We start from the raw sequence: 20893 nt of genomic DNA, 5'->3' as shown, positions 1-20893 counted from the left end.
ATCAGTGGTTCTCAAACTATTTCTTGTCAAGGACGGTGAAGGACCCCAAATTATATGTAATTGACCGCCGACCCCATCTGAAAATATGTTAAGATATGAGTTAAAGAATATTGTATTTAAATATTTGCACAAGTTTTTAAGATTTCTCAAAATGAGCAGATCTACAAGCTCATAGCGTGGGACTGAGTGCCATGTTATGTCCTTGTAGATCTGCTATTTTTAAACAGCTAAAGTTTAAAATAATGATAAAGTGGTGAAAAGCTAAGGTGACAAAGATAGATATGTCACAAACAAACGACATGGGATCCGATTTTTACAAATGCGCATTATCAAACTGTCCTGAACGTAATCCACAAGCGACTATGCCTAAGTCATGACGCCTATGTCGTTACCGCGATAACCAAAGCAGTTATGTCGATGCAGGGTTTTGGCGTCAATAAAAATCTGTCTGAACACACAGATCTGTGACAGAAAGATGCGATCTGGTCACTTGTAAAATGCAGTGTGAACAGTCGGGCCGAAAAAGATCAGAATAGAGGGTATGCGCATGCTTAAAGTGAATGGCACATCGAGTGGCAAATCGAGTGGCAAAGCAACAGGCAAAGTGAGTTTAACATTGTTTAACGTTGTTTAATGCAATCAGATGTGACTTTTCTGTTTGGATGTATGGGCTGTCAAGGCCAGAAAGTAGTTTTTTGCCACTCAGTAGGCATTCCTGCATAACTTCCGGGTTTGTCGCGCATATACCGACATAAATCGGAGTTGGCTGGATTTTGGCTGCAGTCTAAAAGGGGCCTTATTGATCCTGCAGGGGTAATTCAGTCGCCAGAGGTGGTAGCTAAGGTACAGATGTATAATTAGGAAGAAACCTGCTGTATTCTATAAGATAAGATATGGGAGAAGTTATTGGACTTCTTAAGCGAGGTGATATTGAAGAGGCTTTGGATGTATAGTGGTTAATTGGAGTAGTCAGCTGTGGGGTGGGGGTAGGGAACTGTGATGGACATTGTGCATTTGTTTGTTTAACTGTATGTAATGTGTATGTAATTTTAATTTGTTCTGTATTTATGGACATTTCCTGTTGTTTCTTTGAAAAAAATGTTTTGTATTTGTGCTGCCATGGGTATGTGTCAATACTTGCTTTGAAATGAATATGTTGTAAAGAAAAATCAATGAACATACAGTATGTTTAAAAAAGATGTATATGTGTGCGTGCATGCGCCCACACTCACCGAAGCAAGAGTCGTCCAGCTCTCGTCCGAACCTCTGCATGGCCTCTCCCAGGACGGTCTCGGCCTGAAGGTAACCCGGACCCTTCTCCGTCCCTCTGATCTTAGACATGGTGTTGATCATGGTGAGCCTCGCTCTGGACGCTATAGGGAGAGACAAACAAAATGCATTGACCCATTCTGACCTGAGATCAGGTTCTAAAAAATGTCTTCTACATCCTGACAGTTTTCTGAAAAAGCTATGTTTCTGTGTCTGTCGTTCTTCGATTAAAAAAAAAATAGCAGACCTACAAGCTCGTAGCACGCCACTCAGTGGCGCGCTATGAGCTTGTAGATCTGCTATTTTTCAATAGCTAAAGCATAACATAATGATAACACCAAAAGGGGTTCCCGCCCCCTAAAGACATAAGAATAAAACCACAAAACACTAGTACGTGTCAGGATCTCTGGATTATCAGTGGTGTAAAGTAACAACCCGGAAGTACATTTACTTTATTTTTTTAAGTACTGTACTTACGTACAATTTTGAGGAATTTGTATACATTACTTGAGTATTTCCAATAGCTTTACTCCACTACAAAAAAAGCAAAGATTTACATTTTCAACTAAATGCAATGATTTTTTTTCCCAGTAATTTCATGAAGAGTGAAATAAAAAATAAGAAAACAATGTTAGAGAAGTAGTGAAAATAGCCAATCATCAGTCACTGTCACTGATCTGCTACTTTCTCTTTGGGCCAAACGCCTAATCTCTCTTTTGGGGGTCAGGGTTATAGAGCCTAAAAAGCTTGGGAACCACCGTGTTAAACTATTCTCACTTCTGTTCAGATTCTCACTTCTGTTCAGACAGTGCAGTCTACAACGTATGCAAAGTTATGCATATAAATAGCACAGTCGCCAACTGCAGTGGTGGCAGGAGTAAAGTACACTGGTGGTAACTGCAGTGGAATGCTGAAAGATAACGCTATACAAATCACAAAAGGTGGCAGCAGAATGAACGGAACGAGACGTTCTTTTTAAGTACCATATACTGCAGGGGAGGCCAAAAGGTAGATCGTGATTCTACCAGTAGATCACAAAAGCTGTGCGGGTAGACCAACATGACATGGCCCCTAAAGAAATTTGCCACTTGAATTAACCCATTTTGGTGTTAGCATCATGTCGTGCTTTAGCTATTGAAAAATAGCAGATCTACAAGCTCATACGAGCTCATACGAGCTTGTAGGTCTGCTATTTTTGAAAAATCGAAGAGCGACTGACATATAGAAGACATTTGTCTTATTATGTAACGCCAGCGCTGCTATCCCATATTTAAACTATTATATATTACTATACAGCAATCGTATAATATATTTTTTCAGTCGGTAGATACGTTTTTGTCTTAGTTTGGAGACAAGGGCCCTCATTTATCAACCGTGCGTACGCCAAAATATGGGCGCACGCCGAAATTACCGACATTTCCGGCATTTAACATTTCCGGCAAAGCTTGAAATTGAACGTGACAACGTTCAAAACCCACGTCTGCTCGGGAGCTGGCGTACGTTTTGCCCTCACCTGTTTTTCTGTCGTAGAACAGCGGAGCAGCATTGTTTGACCAGCTGAGAGGCTGTCACAGGCATTTAAAGTTTTAAACATATGTTTTCACTCCTAAAATGTTAATATAAAACGGTATGTGTATGCAAAAAACAAAAGAGAGATTTCCAACTTTACAAGTAATTAAAATAGCGCAATTAAAAACAATATAACATGTTTACAATGTATTAGTTTGTGCTTAATCAAACAGTGCTTTACTGGCCTTGTTATGGGAGCGCACTTGCGAGATGATTTTGGAGCGCATGCGGTGATGCGGCATATGTGATTATGATATTATTTAAAAAAAGGCATAAATGGACTGCACGCCTTTATTTCCAAGTGACAATGACAAGCATACAGCTTGCCTATTTGTAGTAAGTACTAGCAGGCTATAGGCGTAAGGGGCTTAATCATTAACCATTTAAATAAGTGCTTAGACAGGTTTTGACAGTTTTGACAGTTCAGATAAAAGCGAGATCATTTTCGGGGGTCGGCAGCCTGAGGACGGGACCGCGGCATGCGTCGCCAATACATACCAGCACACATGCAAGCAAGCCTTCATCCATATGTTTATGATTCGTTCATCAATGATCAAATCACTACATAAACGTTGATTATGACTGCCTTGATGACATGATAGCCTATCTCTCATGCAGGCATCACTGACACCCACAGCACTTTAATATCACAGCAGTGCGCAGTCTCACGCCTTCGCCGTGCACTGCACGAATTGGTAAAATTAATATAGGCCAGCCCAAACGTATTCCATTCATGGCGATGCAATGTCGATGTGTCATGTAGGTGCGTGCGTGCGTGGACATGACAGCAAGGCAAGCGAGGTGAGAGGGAAACAGACAGGGTAGGCCTACAACTTTATTTAGTTCATGCAGGTGTTCGTTCTTTATTTATTTAACAACACACCAGTTAGTTGGGCTTGCAAGTTGCGTGTGCGTGCAGTGTGTGTGCGTCTGTGTGTGTATGAGAGAGGGGGGTGAGGCGGGCAGAGAGGCACGGTAACCATGGTTTCCAGATCGTATAGCAGTGGTTCAGGTCGCAAAAACGAGGGCGAGGCTTGATTTCTTAGGGCGTGCCAGATCGATTTCAGCCGTGACATTTATTAACGTCAGAACGAAATTAAGGAAGGATCAGCTGTTTGCGATCACTTTATAAATGCCGTGGCGACGTGGGTGTACTACGAAACCTGCACTCGAATCTGTGGCAGATTTTACACTCGATTGATAAATGAGGGCCAAGATGTGTACTTTATGTGAACTCAGGTTTATCCTCTCTGACTGCAAGGCTAGGATAAACACTGGTACCTATATTGTTATATAAAGCCATTGCTGGGATGCTCCCTGACTATATTTGCTCCATGCTGGAACTGAACGATTGATACCATATATCAGACCCGCTCTAGTGATTTCTTAAAGCTATAGGGTTCCTCGATCACGCTCAGACAGAGCTGGGCAAGACAGCCCAGACACAGACAGACATGGTGGAGACTCAACATCTTAGAATGAACTCCAATTTTTTTTTTTAACTGAGCTGCCATATTTTGGTCAGTTCAAAAGGAATGCTCCAAAAACCGTGATTTCTCCTGTTTCAAGTAATTTTAGTTTTGTTTTGTTATGATTGACTGGCTGTTCTGCTTAAAGTTCCTTTGTAATTTACTCTGACTTTATAATAATTAAAGGTGTACTGGTTGTACTTTGATTTGTATAATTGTATTGTATTATAACCTCGGCTACATTGAAAATGAGGCCTTACTCTCAATTTATTTATTTATTTGACAGGGACAAAAAGCTCATTAATCAACATGTCAGTTTTCACCTCGATGTAAATGGGCCAGAGTTAGCCAAAGCTAAATTTCATCTGTAGTCCCTGGGCAGGCTCTTAAAAAATGAATGATAAAAGAAAGACAGTGTGCCTGCACACAACACCATGCGTTGAATTGATGCCATGTGTGCAAGCACCCAACACTATGTCCATACAAAAACACAGTACAATACAGATGAAAGAAAGACAGAGTGTGTAGTGTGCCAGCACACAACACTCCTGAGTATAAATAACGGTGATGATGAACAGTGAGTTGACTGCAGGGTAACTGTAGGATCTGAGGATCTTCATCAGGAGTCCTGCATGACTGGCACTTCAGTTCTCATGTTGTGTCGTGTTTTAGGGTTGTCCTGATTTCCCGATCACGTGATCGTAAAATTGGGGCCGATTACGTCATTATTTTTCAAATGAACGGAATGGGATCGGGAGCAAAACCAATGTGCTCGGGACATGTGTGTGTGTGTGTGTGTGTGTGTGTGTGTGTGTGTGTGTGTGTGTGTGCACATACCTGGGTTAGGTTGAAGATACTCTGTTGTTTTGGTCATGATGTCCAGGACTGCTCTAGTGGTGATGTCCACCCTCTGCAGACACACACACACACACACACACACACACACACACACACACACACACACACACACACACAAAACACATCAACTCTGATGAACTGTGATGACACACATCTCATACTTCATATGACTGTTGATGATTATTGTAATGTATCGAAACAATTGTTTGTTGATACAATCCGTATTGGCAGTGGAAGTTCCTACAATTCCCATAATGCAGTTTATGGGCAGGTATAAGCAGCACATGCCTGGTAAGTGGTAATAAGTATTTCAGGCTAAAACGGCACCAGTTAATTGGAAAATTGATGATAGACAAATCTCGACAGAATTGACACGGTTGTATGGATGTTACCTTTTCACTTTCTAGGAAGTCAGCATCGAGTTTGGTTCCTTCTGCACCTCCAACCTTCTCACTGACTTTCTGTGTGGAGAGAGAGAGAGAGAGAGAGAGAGAGAGAGAGAGAGAGAGAGAGAGTTATAATTTGTCAGTCAAGTTATAAGCAGTAATACATTACAGTACGTGCAAAACTCAGCTGCCAAAGTGCTCACCCGTACCAAACGCTGGCAGCACATAATCCCAACCCTCAAACGCCTCCACTGGCTTCTGGTTAAGTTAAGCATCATCTGCAAACTGCTCCTCCTCACCTACAATGCTCTCCATGGCCTTCAGACTGAGCTAGAACCTCACCTACAACGCTCTCCATGGCCTTCAGACTGAGGTCTTCAGACATGGAGCGATAGAGCTTTCTATGTGGCAGCCCTTGCCCTTTTTGAACCCTCTCCCCATGGAGAGTTGCCAGACGCCAACATTGGACTCTTTCAAGTGTGCACTGATGGAAGACAAGAGACACTTGCTTACTCTTTTGGTAAATAGTATTTTCCGCCATTTTGAGCAGCTTTATACCAGCTCTGTGGCCTTGCGGTTAGAGAGTCCGCCCTGAAACTGGGGAGTTGGGGTTCGATCCCCGGCCGGATCACACCAAAAACTGTAAAAATGGGACCCAATGCCTCCCTGCTTGGCACTCAGCATCAAGGGTTGGATTGGGGGATTAGATCAACTATAATCGATTCCCGAGCGCGGCACGGCTGCTCACCGCTCCAAGAGCTGAGGTCATGTGGAGAACAACATCCAAATTGTACTTAAGTACAGCACTTGAATAAATGTACTTAGTTAATTTATACCACTGCCTGTGTGAATAAAAGATGTCCCTCTGCTCGCTCGGTCCCCTCTCTGATTTCACCCTATACGTCACAAACACACACCCTCCTCTCAACCAATCACTGGCCTCCTCTCACACCACCAAGCCATCATTGGCCTGCTGCAGTTCGTTGGGAGCCCGAGTGGAACAGTAAGAGAGTGGCGACACTAGCGTTTACTATACCTGCGGGGAAGTGCTCATTCTATCTCAATGGGATAGTTCCAATGTTTGGAACTATAGCCCATAGCCACTCTCTTACTATTCCACTCGGGTTGTTGCCATGTGTGTCCAAGAAGTCAAGCGGAAGTGCGGAAGGCACGCTGCGTCGCTGCCACTCAAGTGACTATACTGGCCAATCACACCACGTCTTTTGAGAAAACAAACGTTATACAATTGGGTATGAGTTGTATGACCATACAGTATAGCATCAAGAGGTGTCAAGAAAGCGTCTAGAAGATTTTAAAAACCCCGGAAGAGACGCCTGTTCTACTGTAGGTGCTTTCTTGACGCTTGACGCTATACTGACTGGTCATACCCATTGCTGTCTGATTGGCCTACCGTACATCCCTTTCTGTGACACATGCAGCACACGGATGCTTATCCCATTCTGACCTGAGATCAGATTCTAAAAATGTCTATTACATCCTGACAGTTTCATTATTAACCCATTCTGACCTGAGATCAGATTCAAAAAATGTCTTTGATTTTTCAAAAATAGCAGTTTGTTTTGTATAGCAAGGAGTTGCGAGTAGTTGCAGCTGGTGTGGTTTGGGCCTCGTGAAACTGCATTTTATTATATTTTATTAGAAGTTGAATTAATCCAAACATGTGAACAATAAAATAGCCATATATTCTGACTTTTTGACTAGAACAGTGCCACCAGATGGTGTCTGGGGGGGGGGGGGGGGGGTACAGTTCAATATAAGGTATGCCCAAGAACGTCCAATGGAAATAAGATAACAGGTTGTATTACAAAATAACTCTCTCTCTCTCTGTCAGCCAATTAAGTTGGCTTTATGTTTCTGCTGCAGTATCATGCTTAACCCCCCCCCCCTTCTCTCTCTCTCTCTCTCTCTCTCTCTCATTAGTCCAAATTTGATCAAAGCAGGACAGAGAGTCCACTCTGATCCTGGAATCTCCAGAGTTCATGATGACGCATCTTAATTATCAGAACACAGCAAAGGAGGGAGGGAGGGAGGGAGGGATGGGGGGGATAGAACGACAGAAGACAAGCTCATGAACCATGACTCATAAAGACTGGCGTCTCATTAGTGTACACCCACATGTACATACGCACACACACACACACACACACCCACGTGTACATACGCACACACACACACACACGGCAGTGGCTCAGGGGTAGAGGGGCTGGTACAGCAGCCGGATGGGAACTGGAAGGTTCGATCCGGGGCTCCCCCAGAGTTAAAATTAGTGTCAAATTGTCCTTGAGCAAGACTCTGAACCCGTAATTGCTTCCGATGTGCCTTGCGCACGCGGGCGCGCGCACACACACACACACACACACACACACACACACACACACACAAACGCACGCAAGAGAGACTCCCTCCCGTATGCGAGAGCTGGCGTAAACTTCTGGGAACTCAGATCGGACAGGCAGACAGATGGTGGAGGTTAGGAAGGAGATGGAGTGAGACAGAAGACAGATAAAGGAGGAGAATGCAGTTGCTATGGAGACAACTATCTGACTGCAGTATGACCCCCCCCCCCCCTCACACACACACACACACACACACACACACACACACACACACACACACACACACACACACACACACACACACACACACACACACACACACACACACACACACACACACACACACACACACACACACACACACACACACACACACACACACACACACACACACACAGAGAGAGAGATGAATTGAATTGAGAGAGAAAGACACAGACAGATAGAGAAATAGAGATAAAGACAAAGATAGACATACACACTCGTGCGCGCACGGACACACAAACAATACATACAGTAGGCCTACACCATCTGTCTGTCAAGTGTCAGTCGTATGCCTCTGGTAGGTTGTTATGTTACATAACGCTGTGTGTGTGTGTGTGTGTGTGTGTGTGTGTGTGTGTGTGTGTGTGTGTGCGCTCGCGCGTGCGTGTCAGCAAATGAGTGCTCATATACTGTAGTCGCCCTTCTAGACCATTGGTTCCCAACCTATTTATACTGAAGTACCACCTCAGGAAATCTCTGGCTCTCCAAATACCACCATAACAACTGATGAATGAAATGCAAGAAGCCACAAGCAGGAGAGTTTAAATTAACGTATTTAATAATTCAAACTAAAAGTAAAGCTTTAGAAAAATACGTTTGCAAGCACAAAAACAGGAAAGTAAAGAGCTAAACTTTTCAAACACAAAAGCATTCTTGCCCAAAATGCAAACAGTTCAAAAAGTCCAAAAAGGCAAACCTTACAAGAGGCAAGTAGTAAAGTCCAAAATCTCTCAGAGGCACAAGGAACATGACAGGAACAGAAATTATGTACTGGCAGTGTGTGTGTGTGTGTGTGTGTGGAATGAGTCCAGTCTTATAGGGAGCAGGATGATTGGAGAAGTGTCCTCAGGTGTGAAAGGGGCATGGCACTGGTGGGCTAATGGGGGAATGTGAGCAGGTGTGTGGCAAGTACTGAGAGATGAAACCTGCCCTGTTTGTTCCTATATAAGCCGATAATGCTGCTGCTCTGACAATACTCTGTCTAATCACTAATCAGCTCAACTCGTGACATTTCTAATGTGATTAATCCGTTCTCAAATCTTCCATTAACGGCTAGGTGTGCTGTCATGCCCATTTCAGCCAATAGTAAACCTGTAGTAATAAATATTTCATTCCACTTCCACTATTCCACTATTTCATTCCCCCTCATCCAGAAATCAAGAGCTCGTTGGAAATGTCCTGCGTACCACCTGTTTCTAACTTGCACATAACGGTGGAGGCAGCAGGGCGTTATTGATAATCACTCACGAGCGCTTCCAAACTCTACTATGGTGGATTTTTATGAAACAAGAACTTTGCAGAAAGAAAGAGGATAATTCAAGGTGTCTAAAAAGAGGATAATTCAAGGTTTCCGTATACAGCTACAAAGTTGGTGAGTTTAAGGTCGTGTTATACAATCAGACAGGACTTTTCTGTTTGGATTTATGGGCTGTCAAGGCCAGAAAGTAGTTTTTTGGCCACTCAGTAGGCATAACCGCATAACTTCCGGCTACAGTGATGTCACGCGCATAGCCTCTATAATGCCTGGCGGTCCCCAAGTAGTATATCGTCACAATCATTTTAACCACTTCATCCATTCATATGCTGGCTATTCCAAAATAGCAGATCTACAATACTTTGTGCTGCGCTGCGAGCTTGAATTGAATTTTTTTTTAATTGGAAAACCACTGATGAAAATTTTGAATACGTTTTTGAATTTTTTTAACATAAATCTTCTCTTCTGGGGGGTCTGACACAAAACCTTTTCAGATGGGGTTCTGCAGACCCGAATACATATCTGGTGTTTCCCAGGACGCAAGCGCAGTACTTTTACTCCACTACATTTATTTGAAAACTTTAGTTGCTACTTGTTACTTACTGTAGATTAACCACTTCAGCCCTATACATTTCGGCCATTTGAAAATAGCTGATCTACAAGATCACAAATGTGTCGCTTAGCGACACATTGTGTGAATATTTGTATATATTTCAAAACTTGAAATAATTACTTTTGGTACTTTATTAAGTACATTTTGATACCAATACCGTTTAAATTTTACTCAAGTGCATTTTGAATTCCGGACTTTTACTTTCTACATTGCAGTATTGATACTTTTACTTAAGTAAAAAAAAACACGAGTACTTTTTCCACACTGCCTCTCTCTAATCTTCTCCTGGGAAAAGAAAACAGAAACTAGACACTAGCTGCATTCAAAGGATTACGCTGGTTGTCATGGAGACGACAGCTCCCCGCTGTGATTGGCCGGCGTGCGATCATTCTGCCGCTGCGGTCACCACAGGTCAAGAGGTCAGCGGTGCAGCCAGACAGGCTGATAATCACACATGATATGAGCCTTAAAGGGCCACTTCACTCCTTTCCTTTTGCAACCAGTCAGATCCTATTAAGACACAAGAAACACTTTCCTGGGGTTTTTGTGTGTGTGTGTAATATGTGGTTTTAGATATTTTAGATTTTAGCAGTGAGCCCAGTGTCTCTGATGTCATGGACACTGGGAATCACTTACTTCCTGGACTACATGTCTCAGTAAGACAGCCCTCCCCCTATCCACAAGGAGGAGCAGTGCACCAAATCATTATGGTAATTGTAGTCCAGGAAGTAAGTGAGACCAGTGTCCATGACATCATAGACACTGGGCTCACTGCTACAATCTAAAATATCTAAAACCACATATTACACACATAAAGACCCGCAGGAAAGTGTTCTAAATCTTCTAAACGTCACTAACATATATCTTTTTGGCAAAAAGGGTGAAGTGTCCCTTTAAGTGAACTTAGAGGATGTGTAGAAAGATTTATAGCGCCCTGAGAGATAACGCTCTGAATGGGGTATCTGTCGTGAGTGACTGTGTATAACACTGTGTGGTCATCGATCGATCATCTGACAGCCCCGGGCCCCCTGGAGTCACGGGCCAGGGGGGAAACGACACCCCCCTCCCCCCCCCCCCCGGTAGTTCCGCCACCTGCCATAGACACTGGTCTCACTTCCTTCCTGCATGGACTACATGCTGTCTCAGTAAGACAGCCCACATGGGGTGCGTGTGTCTCCCCTCCACAAGCGCTCCTTCCATCTGCAAAGTTGAAATTCCGTGCAGGTGATTATTTTTTCAGAGTTGGGAAGCACTCGTTTTCAATAATGCCTCCTGCATCATGTGCAATTGAAAACAGGTGGTATACGCAGGACCGTTGACTTGAGTGATTTCCAACGAGTGCTTCCAAACTCCAACGCTCTATGCTGCTCAATGTTTTGCCACTCTATCAAGATCAGCTGTTCACCAAAGTGGGGCCGCGGCTACCCCAAGGGGTCCTTGAGGGAGTTCCAGGGGGTCCCCATGCAGCTAAATGATAGTTTGGAACCCTTATGGGTCTGTAAAGTTAAATTAACATTGATTTTACAATATAAATTGGGGTCCCAGAGATAGAAATGCCATTCAATGGGGGTCCGTAGCCTATTGCATATATCAAGAGACATGGCCAAAGCATTTTCGGGGGCCCCCGGCCAAAAACGTTGAGAGTGTCCCGGTGGGAAAGTCATGCATGTATGTGCATACTCCCTGTTAGTGTCATCTCCCCATCCCTTTAATTTAGCAGGTACGCCTGCCCTGCACATGGCATGACACATTGCTATTTAAATGACAAATTATGCAAGCTGGAGGAGAAGTGAAGGATTTTCTGCTGAGGAAACTGACCAGCTCTCACGCACGCATGCACGCAAGCACAGACAGACATGGTTTTGATTTGATCTCAAATCAATGACAATCCCATCTAACCCAACAACCGAGGACATCAAAGGACAGAGAGGATTATGAGAGACGGAGAGATCAAATGAGAGATAAAGGGAGAGTGATAGGGAGAGAGTGGTTGATAAAATGAGAGAGAGAGGATCATGATATTAAAATGAAGCATTTCCTATTTCAGATGAAATCATGTAAGGTCATATTAAATCTGATTAATTTATTCTGATTGATAATTTCGTCTCAACTTCAAACTAAGGACAAACAACACACTCACACACAATCCCACAAATCGTTACACAGTATCTCTATAGTCATGTGCTCAACACGGATCTGTCCGATATTTCATATTCCATCCTAATTGGCTAACATTGGCTTTCAAAGTTTGCAGGATTGGCCTGTTTTCAACAAAAAGCCTCAAATCATTAACGCAGCGTGCAATTTACGTGAAATCTTTCATGCACTTTCCTACAAGGCTGAGGAATATATCCCACCCTTTTCGCATTGGCATGTTATAGCGCCACCAACAGGTGGATTTTTTGCAAAACACATTTTTGGCGTAAGAAGAAATGGCACCCTTTTCACATTGGCCTATTATAGCGCCACCAGGAGGCCACAACCTGACTTGGCCTGGTGGAGACCTGTGCCCCGAGGGGCACTTTTCTAGTTAAGGCTGTTCCGTTTAGTGTACAGTGGTTCTCAAACTTTTTAATTTCAAGGACCCCCGTAACTCTGAGTGTACAAATGGAACTTAATGTATCTATTTGGTTCAATGTGTCCCAGTGCAGCACCATGACTCTGTTTGACCAGAATGGAACAGGGCCTTTTAATATCATCGGTAACACCTGTGAAGGAAGTCGGAAGCGGCCCGGAAGTAGTATGACTTAATTCCAAAATGGCATTACGTGCGTAGAGCCTATTGGCTTTTACAAAACAGTCCATCATAGATCAATCAGCATCTTAGCTCTGAGTGGATAATTGGATCAGCCGGACAGTAGTGATTGGCTGGAATGACTGATTAAATCAAAGCTGCATTGGCTGCAGTGAGTAGGGATAATGACTGGAGTAAAGACATGATGGAATGAGAGGAGAGGAGAGGAGAGGAGAGGAGAGGAGAGGAGCAGCGGAATGCCGAAATGAAATGCACAAATGGATCGTCGGAGGTCCAAAATGGGGACAGAGTGGCATTCCAACGCACCGGCCACTCCAACTACGTGGCTTCCGTGTGCAGTGGGTTAGGGTTAGGGACAGGGTTAGTAATGCGGAATGTAACAAAAACAAATCAACATGTGTTTGAACAGTTTGACATCTTAAAAATGTCCACAGAGTCTGCAGCTCTCAAAGGAAGGGCATTCCACATGTCCACAGGTGATAGACCCACAAACACACACGTGTGTGCGCACAAATACACACACGTGCGAATGCATGCACGCACACACCAACAGCAAAAGATAACTGAACAGGGACTCTTAGGTCATCAGTGACTCATCGCGGATCCTCTTGAGGGTTCCATGATTGTATTACTTGAGAAAGTCACCCGAGAGTTCGCTTAATACAAAATCAATACCAGATCAAAGAGCTATACGCCATGAGAGACAGAGATCGATCGCGGAGGAGGACATGAGAGCGAACAATCAGCAAACAGCCAATCAATAATGCTCAGAAGAGACGGACGGAAATGTGTCGGGAATGACAAGAGAGACAAATATGTAGAGAGACAGAGAAAGGGAATAGAGACAGACACGTGCGTCTACAGTATGCCGTCAGAAAGAGACAGAAATCCACAAATGGCAAGAAACCATTGAAAAGCATTGGCAGAATTCACCCTCACAGGTAGAATTAAACTTCGTGTGACCGTGCCCTACGGTAGCATGGTCATTTTTATATGGCAGTATTCTGTTCAAGTAAAAAGACACACTTTGACATTTCTCCGCCCCTTCAGACCATGACTCAGCCATGATTATCACGCATAAGTGAACACAGACATGCAGACCACCAGGGGCACGGTGGCACAGTTGGTAGTGCTGTCGCCTCACAGCTATAGAAGGTCCTGGGTTCAATTCCCGCTCGGGTGCTGTGGGTGCTGGCGGCATGTTTCCTCATCAGTGCCCATATACCCGAGGCGGGGTTGGCGAAAGGGCATTTCTGTGTGGAGTTTGCATGTTCTCCCCGTGTCCCCTATAGGGTAGGTACCCTCCAAAAAACATGCAGTAATCCTGGTCTCTAAACTGCCTCCCCCTGGCCAGCCGGGGTGCCTGATGGAGGGGAAAGGAACTGGTTGGAATAACGTGTTCCTTCCACGCGCTACGTCCAACCAGGGAAATCAGGTGTAAAGGAGCAACTTGGACGCTCAGGCATTGAAGGAAGCATGAGTTCAAGTCCGTTGCTCTCCCCATGTCCCTCATATATGGGGACTAGGTTTGGCGGAGGGTGTGTAGAGCCCAGGATCACATTAGATAATTGACACAGGAGTGAAAAATGGGTTACAAAATCGTGGGATAAAAATTATCCACCGGTCTTGGCACCGGGGCATATTTTTACATTCCTTCCTTACTAAAATGTAATATTTTATTTATGCCAGTGTTTTGATCTTTCTCTGTAGAGTTTGTAAGGATTCTTAACTGCCTGTTCCTTGTCTCGTTCTCCAGATACGAAAGAAACTATTAAGGCTATACATTTTTATTTGTATTTTCTCACAACTTATGCATAGACTTTTTTCTAGTTACATTTTGCTGCACTGCTATTTGAACAAAAGTTAAGAATTAATTGGACAGTAAATATAAAATTACTTAAATTTAGAGGGCGGCGTTTTATTTCTCACTGATTCTGAAGACAATAACAAAATAGGAGATATGGATTAAACAAGTGTGCAAAAGATGCCTGACTCACTTCTCTGAGGCTCTCTCTCTCTCTCTCTCTCTCGCAATCCATATTCCCGATCACCGAGAATGGCAGCCCATTCCGACACACCGTGGCACACAACAGCACCACACACACAGTACACAGAAAAAAACAACCAAACAACACTCTCGCTCTGTGCCCGTCGGCCAAAACAGTGGAAGATATATTTCCAAGGGGCGGTTACAAACAGATTCCAAGTCTATCTCTTTGAACAGTGGGCTCTATTGGTCACCCACAACTCTGGGGTGAGCGAAATGAGGAGTGACAGACCAATCTCCCCAGGGACTTTATTTTATTCCTGTGGCAGATTCGTCTGGTTTCCAGGCTAGCAGAAACCCACACTCTCTCACTTTCACTCGCACACGCACACACGCACACACGCACGCACACGCACACGCACACGCACACGCACACGCACACGCACACGCACACGCACACGCACACGCACACGCACACGCACACGCACACACACACACACACACACACACACACACACACACACACACACACACACACACACACACACACACACACACACACACACACACACACTTCTGTTTGAACTAAATCAGTGAAATAAATCAGTTGGAAACGCCACTGACGAGGCAGCATCTGCCATGCGGGGGTGGATGATATGCTTGGCATGCACCGCGACATTAACCGAGGGGGCGGCGGGGAAATTAGTGATGGGCAAAAGTTGAAGACATTTCCTCAGATGAGACGGCTACTTTTCTGGGGACCACAGTAAGGGTGCACAGACTTCTAGGTGGGAATCTATAGGGTGACACCTAGGTTTCCAGCTGCGGGTGTAATGTTCTGGCGTAGGGAACCAAGGCTGCTTTAGTGCTTTCTAGGCGCGCTCTATCAGAAGGTGGGCCAAATATAAGGACTTCGGTTTTTGATTGGTTGAGTTGGAGAAAGTTATCGCCCATCCAAACTTGAATGTCGGAAAAGGCAGGAGTGCAGTTTGGCTAAGCTGTTGGTGTCGTCCGGGTTGATGGGGAGATATAGCTGGGTATCATCGGCGTGTGTGTGTATATGTATGCCAGTGGTGTGTGCGTTCAAACAAGATACCCTCCAATTAACTCTGGTCCATAGCCTTCTACTGCTTCTACGATTCTGCCCTGCGCAGTAAGGCTATGGGACTTTCCGTTTTAAATCTCAAATCGAAATCAGACCAGCCTCTCCTCTTTGGCGTAAATAAAAATAACGTTTTAGCTACTCACCAAAACAAAGGCGGGTTGTGTCATTAGAAAGCCTACTTTCCTTAGTGGACGCACTCTGAGCCCCCCACCACACGTATAAACGGTACTTTTTGGCCAGAAAGGGATTTTCTTTCACCGGAGGAAAAATATTCTCTATGAGGCAGTTCTCTGGGCAATATCAGTAGAGGGTGCAGCGGAGTAACTAAAAATATATTTTTTCCGGTGGAAACAAAATCCCCTTTTGGCCAAAAAGTACAGTATATACGTGTGGTGGGGGGCTCAGAGTGCGTCCACTAAGGAAAGTAGGCTTTCTAATGACACAACCCGTCTTTGTTTTGGTGAGTAGCAAAAACGTTATTTTTATTTACGCCAAAGAGTAGCGGCTGGTCTGCATTCATGCGAGCGGCGGAAGTTGAGAGTAACATAGCTCTAATGCGCGCATTAGAGCTATGGACCAGAGCTACCCTCCAATCAACAGTCTGCGTTGGCCCAAAATTGTATACATATTAGGGAAGGCCTATAGTGGTCTTGGCGTGCTTGTGACGTGCGTGTGAAACGTGCGTGAGATATGCGGAGGAGTGACTTGTATATGTTCAGTGAAGGATGATTCCCTTCAAATTATGTATCTGGCTTAACTCTGCTCTCAGTGTGTGGCTGGGAGTGTGTGGGTGCCGTGCGTGTGCGTGCATGTGACCCTATATGAGCCTGTGCGCCTATGTGCTGTGCTGTATGGCCTGTGTGTGTGGGTGTGTATGTGTGTGTGTGTGTGTTGGCTTCCCTGAAATATGCCACGCCAGTAAGTAACCAGTTACTGCCCAACACTGTTGTCACCACATATACATTCGAAGCAGATAAGTCAACCTGCCATGACAAACAGGCTCTCCCTGATGAGGGTGTGTGGCTGATTCACGTTACACTCTCTTGACACACGGTGTCATAGCAACGCATGGCATCCAACACGCGGTTACTATCGTTTGTAAATTCTCTGTAGTTTATCATTTTTATTTCGTTTTGACATCATGTTAGTTTGAATTTGTTATTAAAGTGGGTTTGCTATAGGCGAAAGGGCCTTTCTGTGTGGAGTTTTGCATGTTCTATCCCCGTGTCCCCTAGGGTAGGTACCCTCACAAAAAAAACATGCAGTAATCCTGGTCTCTATACTGCCTTGAAGGAAGCATCATGAGCTCAGTTCGGGGCTCTCCCCAGGTTGGCAGAGAGAGAGTATAGTGGTGCCCAGGATTACATCTTTACACCGGGTGAAAAAATGGGTTACAAAATAGTGGGATAAAATCTTAGATTAAAAGAACGCATACGCATCTACAAGCTCACAATGCGTCGCATTAAAGTACCATGCTTACTCACACATCCGCCTGGGTGACAGCAGACTGCTGGGGGAGCGCTGGCGCTTTGGAATGGGGGGGTCAGATCAACATATCCGCCTGGGTGACAGCAGACTGCTGGGGGAGCGCTGGTGCTTTGGCATGGGGGGTAAGATCTTAATTTCCGGGCCTGTTGAGAACTCCAGTTTTTGCCGGCTGCTGGGTGCGGCTGCACTAATAACTTTGGGGCAGGCCCGTCTAGAGTTTAAATGGACATGGTATCAGTCAAAAGGGAGCATATCGCTTGGCTGGCCAATATTGATGACATCAGGGATCTCCATATATGGGCTTAATATTGATGACATCATCAGGGATCTCCATTCCTGATGATGTCACGTGATGTCACATGTCCGACCAACACAACGACGGGACATGCACGATTCCATAGTTAACTGCGACCTGTGGTCGCAACAAATACCTTAAAATTGTGGGTGGGAACCCCTTTTGGCGTTAGCATTATGTTACGCTTTAGCTATTGAAGAATACCAGATCTACAAGCTCATAGCGCACCACCGAGTGGCGCGCTACGAGCTTGTAGGTCTGCTATTTTTGAAAAATCACATTTTTAGAATCTGATCTCAAGTCAGAATGGGTTGAGTAAATGCACAAAGTTACTTTCCACCACTGCACGGATTAAAATCCAACCTGAGGCTTTGCCGTGTGTATTATTATCTCCTCTCTCTCTCCCTGCTGTTCTGGCTCTCCAAATCCAACCTGGCTGAGGCTTTGCTGCGTGCATTTAATATCTCCTCTCTCTCCACAGTGCTACCGCCTGCTCACCTCCACCCGCTCCAGAGACCACTCCAGTCCTCCGTGACCTCCACTGGCTCCCCATCAAACACAGAATTGAATTCAAACTACTCCTCACAGCCCCCTGTAGCTTGGCCTTGTCCTACCAGGGTCTACGTCAAGGGGCCAGCTAGGCACTCCAATGTTGAAGCGCTGGGCCCTAGTGGTAAGAGGAAGGACTGCAGGCGGACCCGTGGATTCTTGACGAGGAAACCCCGTGCAACCGAGCGCTCAATGTTAAAGCCCAGCTGCACTTCCGCATTTGGGCACCAAAATTTGGTGCTCAAATGCTGAATGGGCGAAAAAAGGCGGAAGTAGACGGTCCTTCCGGGTGCTTCAAAACACCACTGAGCAACTTCCACTGACATGAATAGCGGAGGGGGCGGAGCTTCGCGCCAGATCAGTCTCTATCCTTTTAATACTCTATGGTCTACGTGCTTCCTACTCTACATGTCTCCACAGGCCTGCATGTTGGGAAATTGGGGTGCCAATCAGTACATTGGGAGCACCTGGCCAGTATTCCCAGTGTGCTCTATAAGGACTGGGCGTTTGGCACACTCACCCTCTCTCTCTCTCTCTTCCTGTTGGCAGCAACACTTTTAGTATAGCCTTTGGTTCGCACCATTCAACACCCCACACTACATTTACCACACATCCACTCACCAGTCTCACCTATACACTACTGATTTCATTGATTAACACACCCCACATGATTAAGTTGTTTGAGCCAGGTCATGACAACCTACAAGTCACTGCACAACCTGGCTCCCTCCCAGTGGCGTGCACAGACATTTAGAGGGGCAGGTGCTCAAATGAAAAAAGGGCACCTTGTGCAGCGCATGGAACCAGCTGGTTGCCTTAACCCATTTTGGGGCGGTAACCCATTTTAGTGTTAGCATTATGGTACTGTATATGCTTTAGCTATTGAAAAATAGCAGATCTACAAGCTCATAGCGCACCACCGAGTGGCGCGCTACGAGCTTGTAGGTCTGCTATTTTTTTTAAATCGAAGAACCACTGACATAGAAATATAGCTTTAGATTGTGGGGGCCTAAATAATATAGTAGAAGTGTTTTGATCAATAATTGATCAATGTCACCATGGTCCACACACTACAAATTAAGAAAAAAATGAAAACGTTTTTTTTTTTTTTTTTTTTTAAGAGCACATTGCCAAAAGGGCAGGGGGTGCTCTAGCACCCCCTAGTGTCTATCTGTGCACGCCACTGCTCCCCCCCCCCCCCCCCCCCCTACCTCTCCACCCTCCTCGAGCCACACGCACCATCCCGCTCCCTCAGGTCCATGCAGCGCCGCCGGCCTCCTTGTTGTGATCCCCCAAGAAGATCAGGCTCAAAACATGGTGGCGACAGGGCCTTCTCTGTGACCCTCTGGAATTCCCTCCCCAAACACAGGCCTCTTCATGGGCCTTAAAACTGAGTGTATAGACTGACACTGATTATGATGCATCAAACGCGCACACAGGAACAGAAAAGGCTCAACACTGCACACCAAACTTTTCTCTTCTAGAGCATGTGGTCCAGCTGCCTTTAGCAATCAGTGAGTTCTGTCCTATAATGCTGATTGGCCCCACCTGGAGGGCCTTTTCAACAGGCCTCTTCATGGAGCCCATCATGGAGCCCACCAAAGTGTGACCGTGGACCCCGGCCCCCTCACAGTGCACGGCCATGGACTGCTATCATATTATTACACCACTACACTCTATCCTAATATTATCATACATTATATATTATTATTATTATTATTATTATCCGACAACATTGTTATACCATATTATATTATCCTACACTATTTCATTGTAAAGCGTCTTTGGGTATTAGAAAAGCGCTATATAAGTCCCAGATATTATTATTATTACTTTAGTTACATTCACTGTAGCATGAAGCACAAAAATGCCAAAGATTTTAGAAATCATCTAAAATAAATAAATACAGTATGGGCTCCATCTTGTGCCACCCCTTACCCCTTATCCCTAAACTTAATTGCCATTTTTTACTATTTTAAAAATAGTTCAACTAGTCGATCTACATCGACACGTTGTTAACTTGTAGATCGGCTAATCGTGTGTGTGTGTGTGTGTGTGTGTGTGTGTGTGTGTGTGTGAGACCATGCACTTTTACTTTTTACGTGATAGAATGAGGGTCAGTACTCAGTTGGGCCTACTTTATAGTATATTCTACAGTCTCACACAGTTCTCTTCTCTTGGCTTCTGAACAAGGCGGTCGCATCTCTCTTCTCTCTCTCTCTCCCTCCCTGCCTGTATTCCCTGCCTACTACGTGTCTCTCTCTACACTGCCTCAGTGCCTCTCGTCTAAACATGGACCTACTTAGCAGGGCAATTGGATTCGTGGTGGCAGCCTGGCTGCTATTGGGCCTTATAGGCAGTGGTCTGATCTACCGGAAGATTTCAAGGAGAGCAGTCGAAAGTGTCGAAGGTGCTCCCTGCAAGCTGCCCACCGTGGTAAACGAACTGTGCAGAGCGACGGGGAACCTGTCTGTGGCTATAGCTGAGCTTAATCGGAAGCTGGACGCCAACTTCGAAAGACTCTCTGAAAGACTCGATGCCCTCGACCGGAGAATGGAAATCAGCTTGGAACGTCTGACCGCAATACAGGGAAATTTGACAGAGGAGAGGATGATTAAAGTAATCCTTTTCTCGCCATAATCTGACCGAATCGGCTTCATGGTGAAGACAGTGGAGA

The 20893-nt window shown here is 44.9% G+C and overlaps 1 protein-coding gene across 1 annotated transcript in view; it reads right to left on the bottom strand.

Annotated features, from left to right (window-relative positions):
• The window catches only part of sh3gl2b (SH3 domain containing GRB2 like 2b, endophilin A1), a gene marked incomplete at both ends in the record, with an annotated part of 50594 nt that overhangs the window by 6406 nt on the left and 23295 nt on the right, over nt 1-20893 (bottom strand). The window contains 3 exons of the mRNA XM_083788988.1: nt 1233-1373; nt 5145-5217; nt 5558-5626. Of these exons, the coding sequence (XP_083645114.1) occupies nt 1233-1373; nt 5145-5217; nt 5558-5626 (283 nt within the window). The remainder of the gene's footprint in view (nt 1-1232; nt 1374-5144; nt 5218-5557; nt 5627-20893) is intronic.

Source organism: Protomyctophum parallelum, assembly GCF_964188405.1.
Source record: "Protomyctophum parallelum genome assembly, chromosome: 18".
NCBI lineage: Eukaryota > Metazoa > Chordata > Actinopteri > Myctophiformes > Myctophidae > Protomyctophum > Protomyctophum parallelum.
The sequence above is the reverse complement of the archived record's forward strand: the minus strand, read 5'-3'. Positions and strand labels throughout refer to the sequence as shown.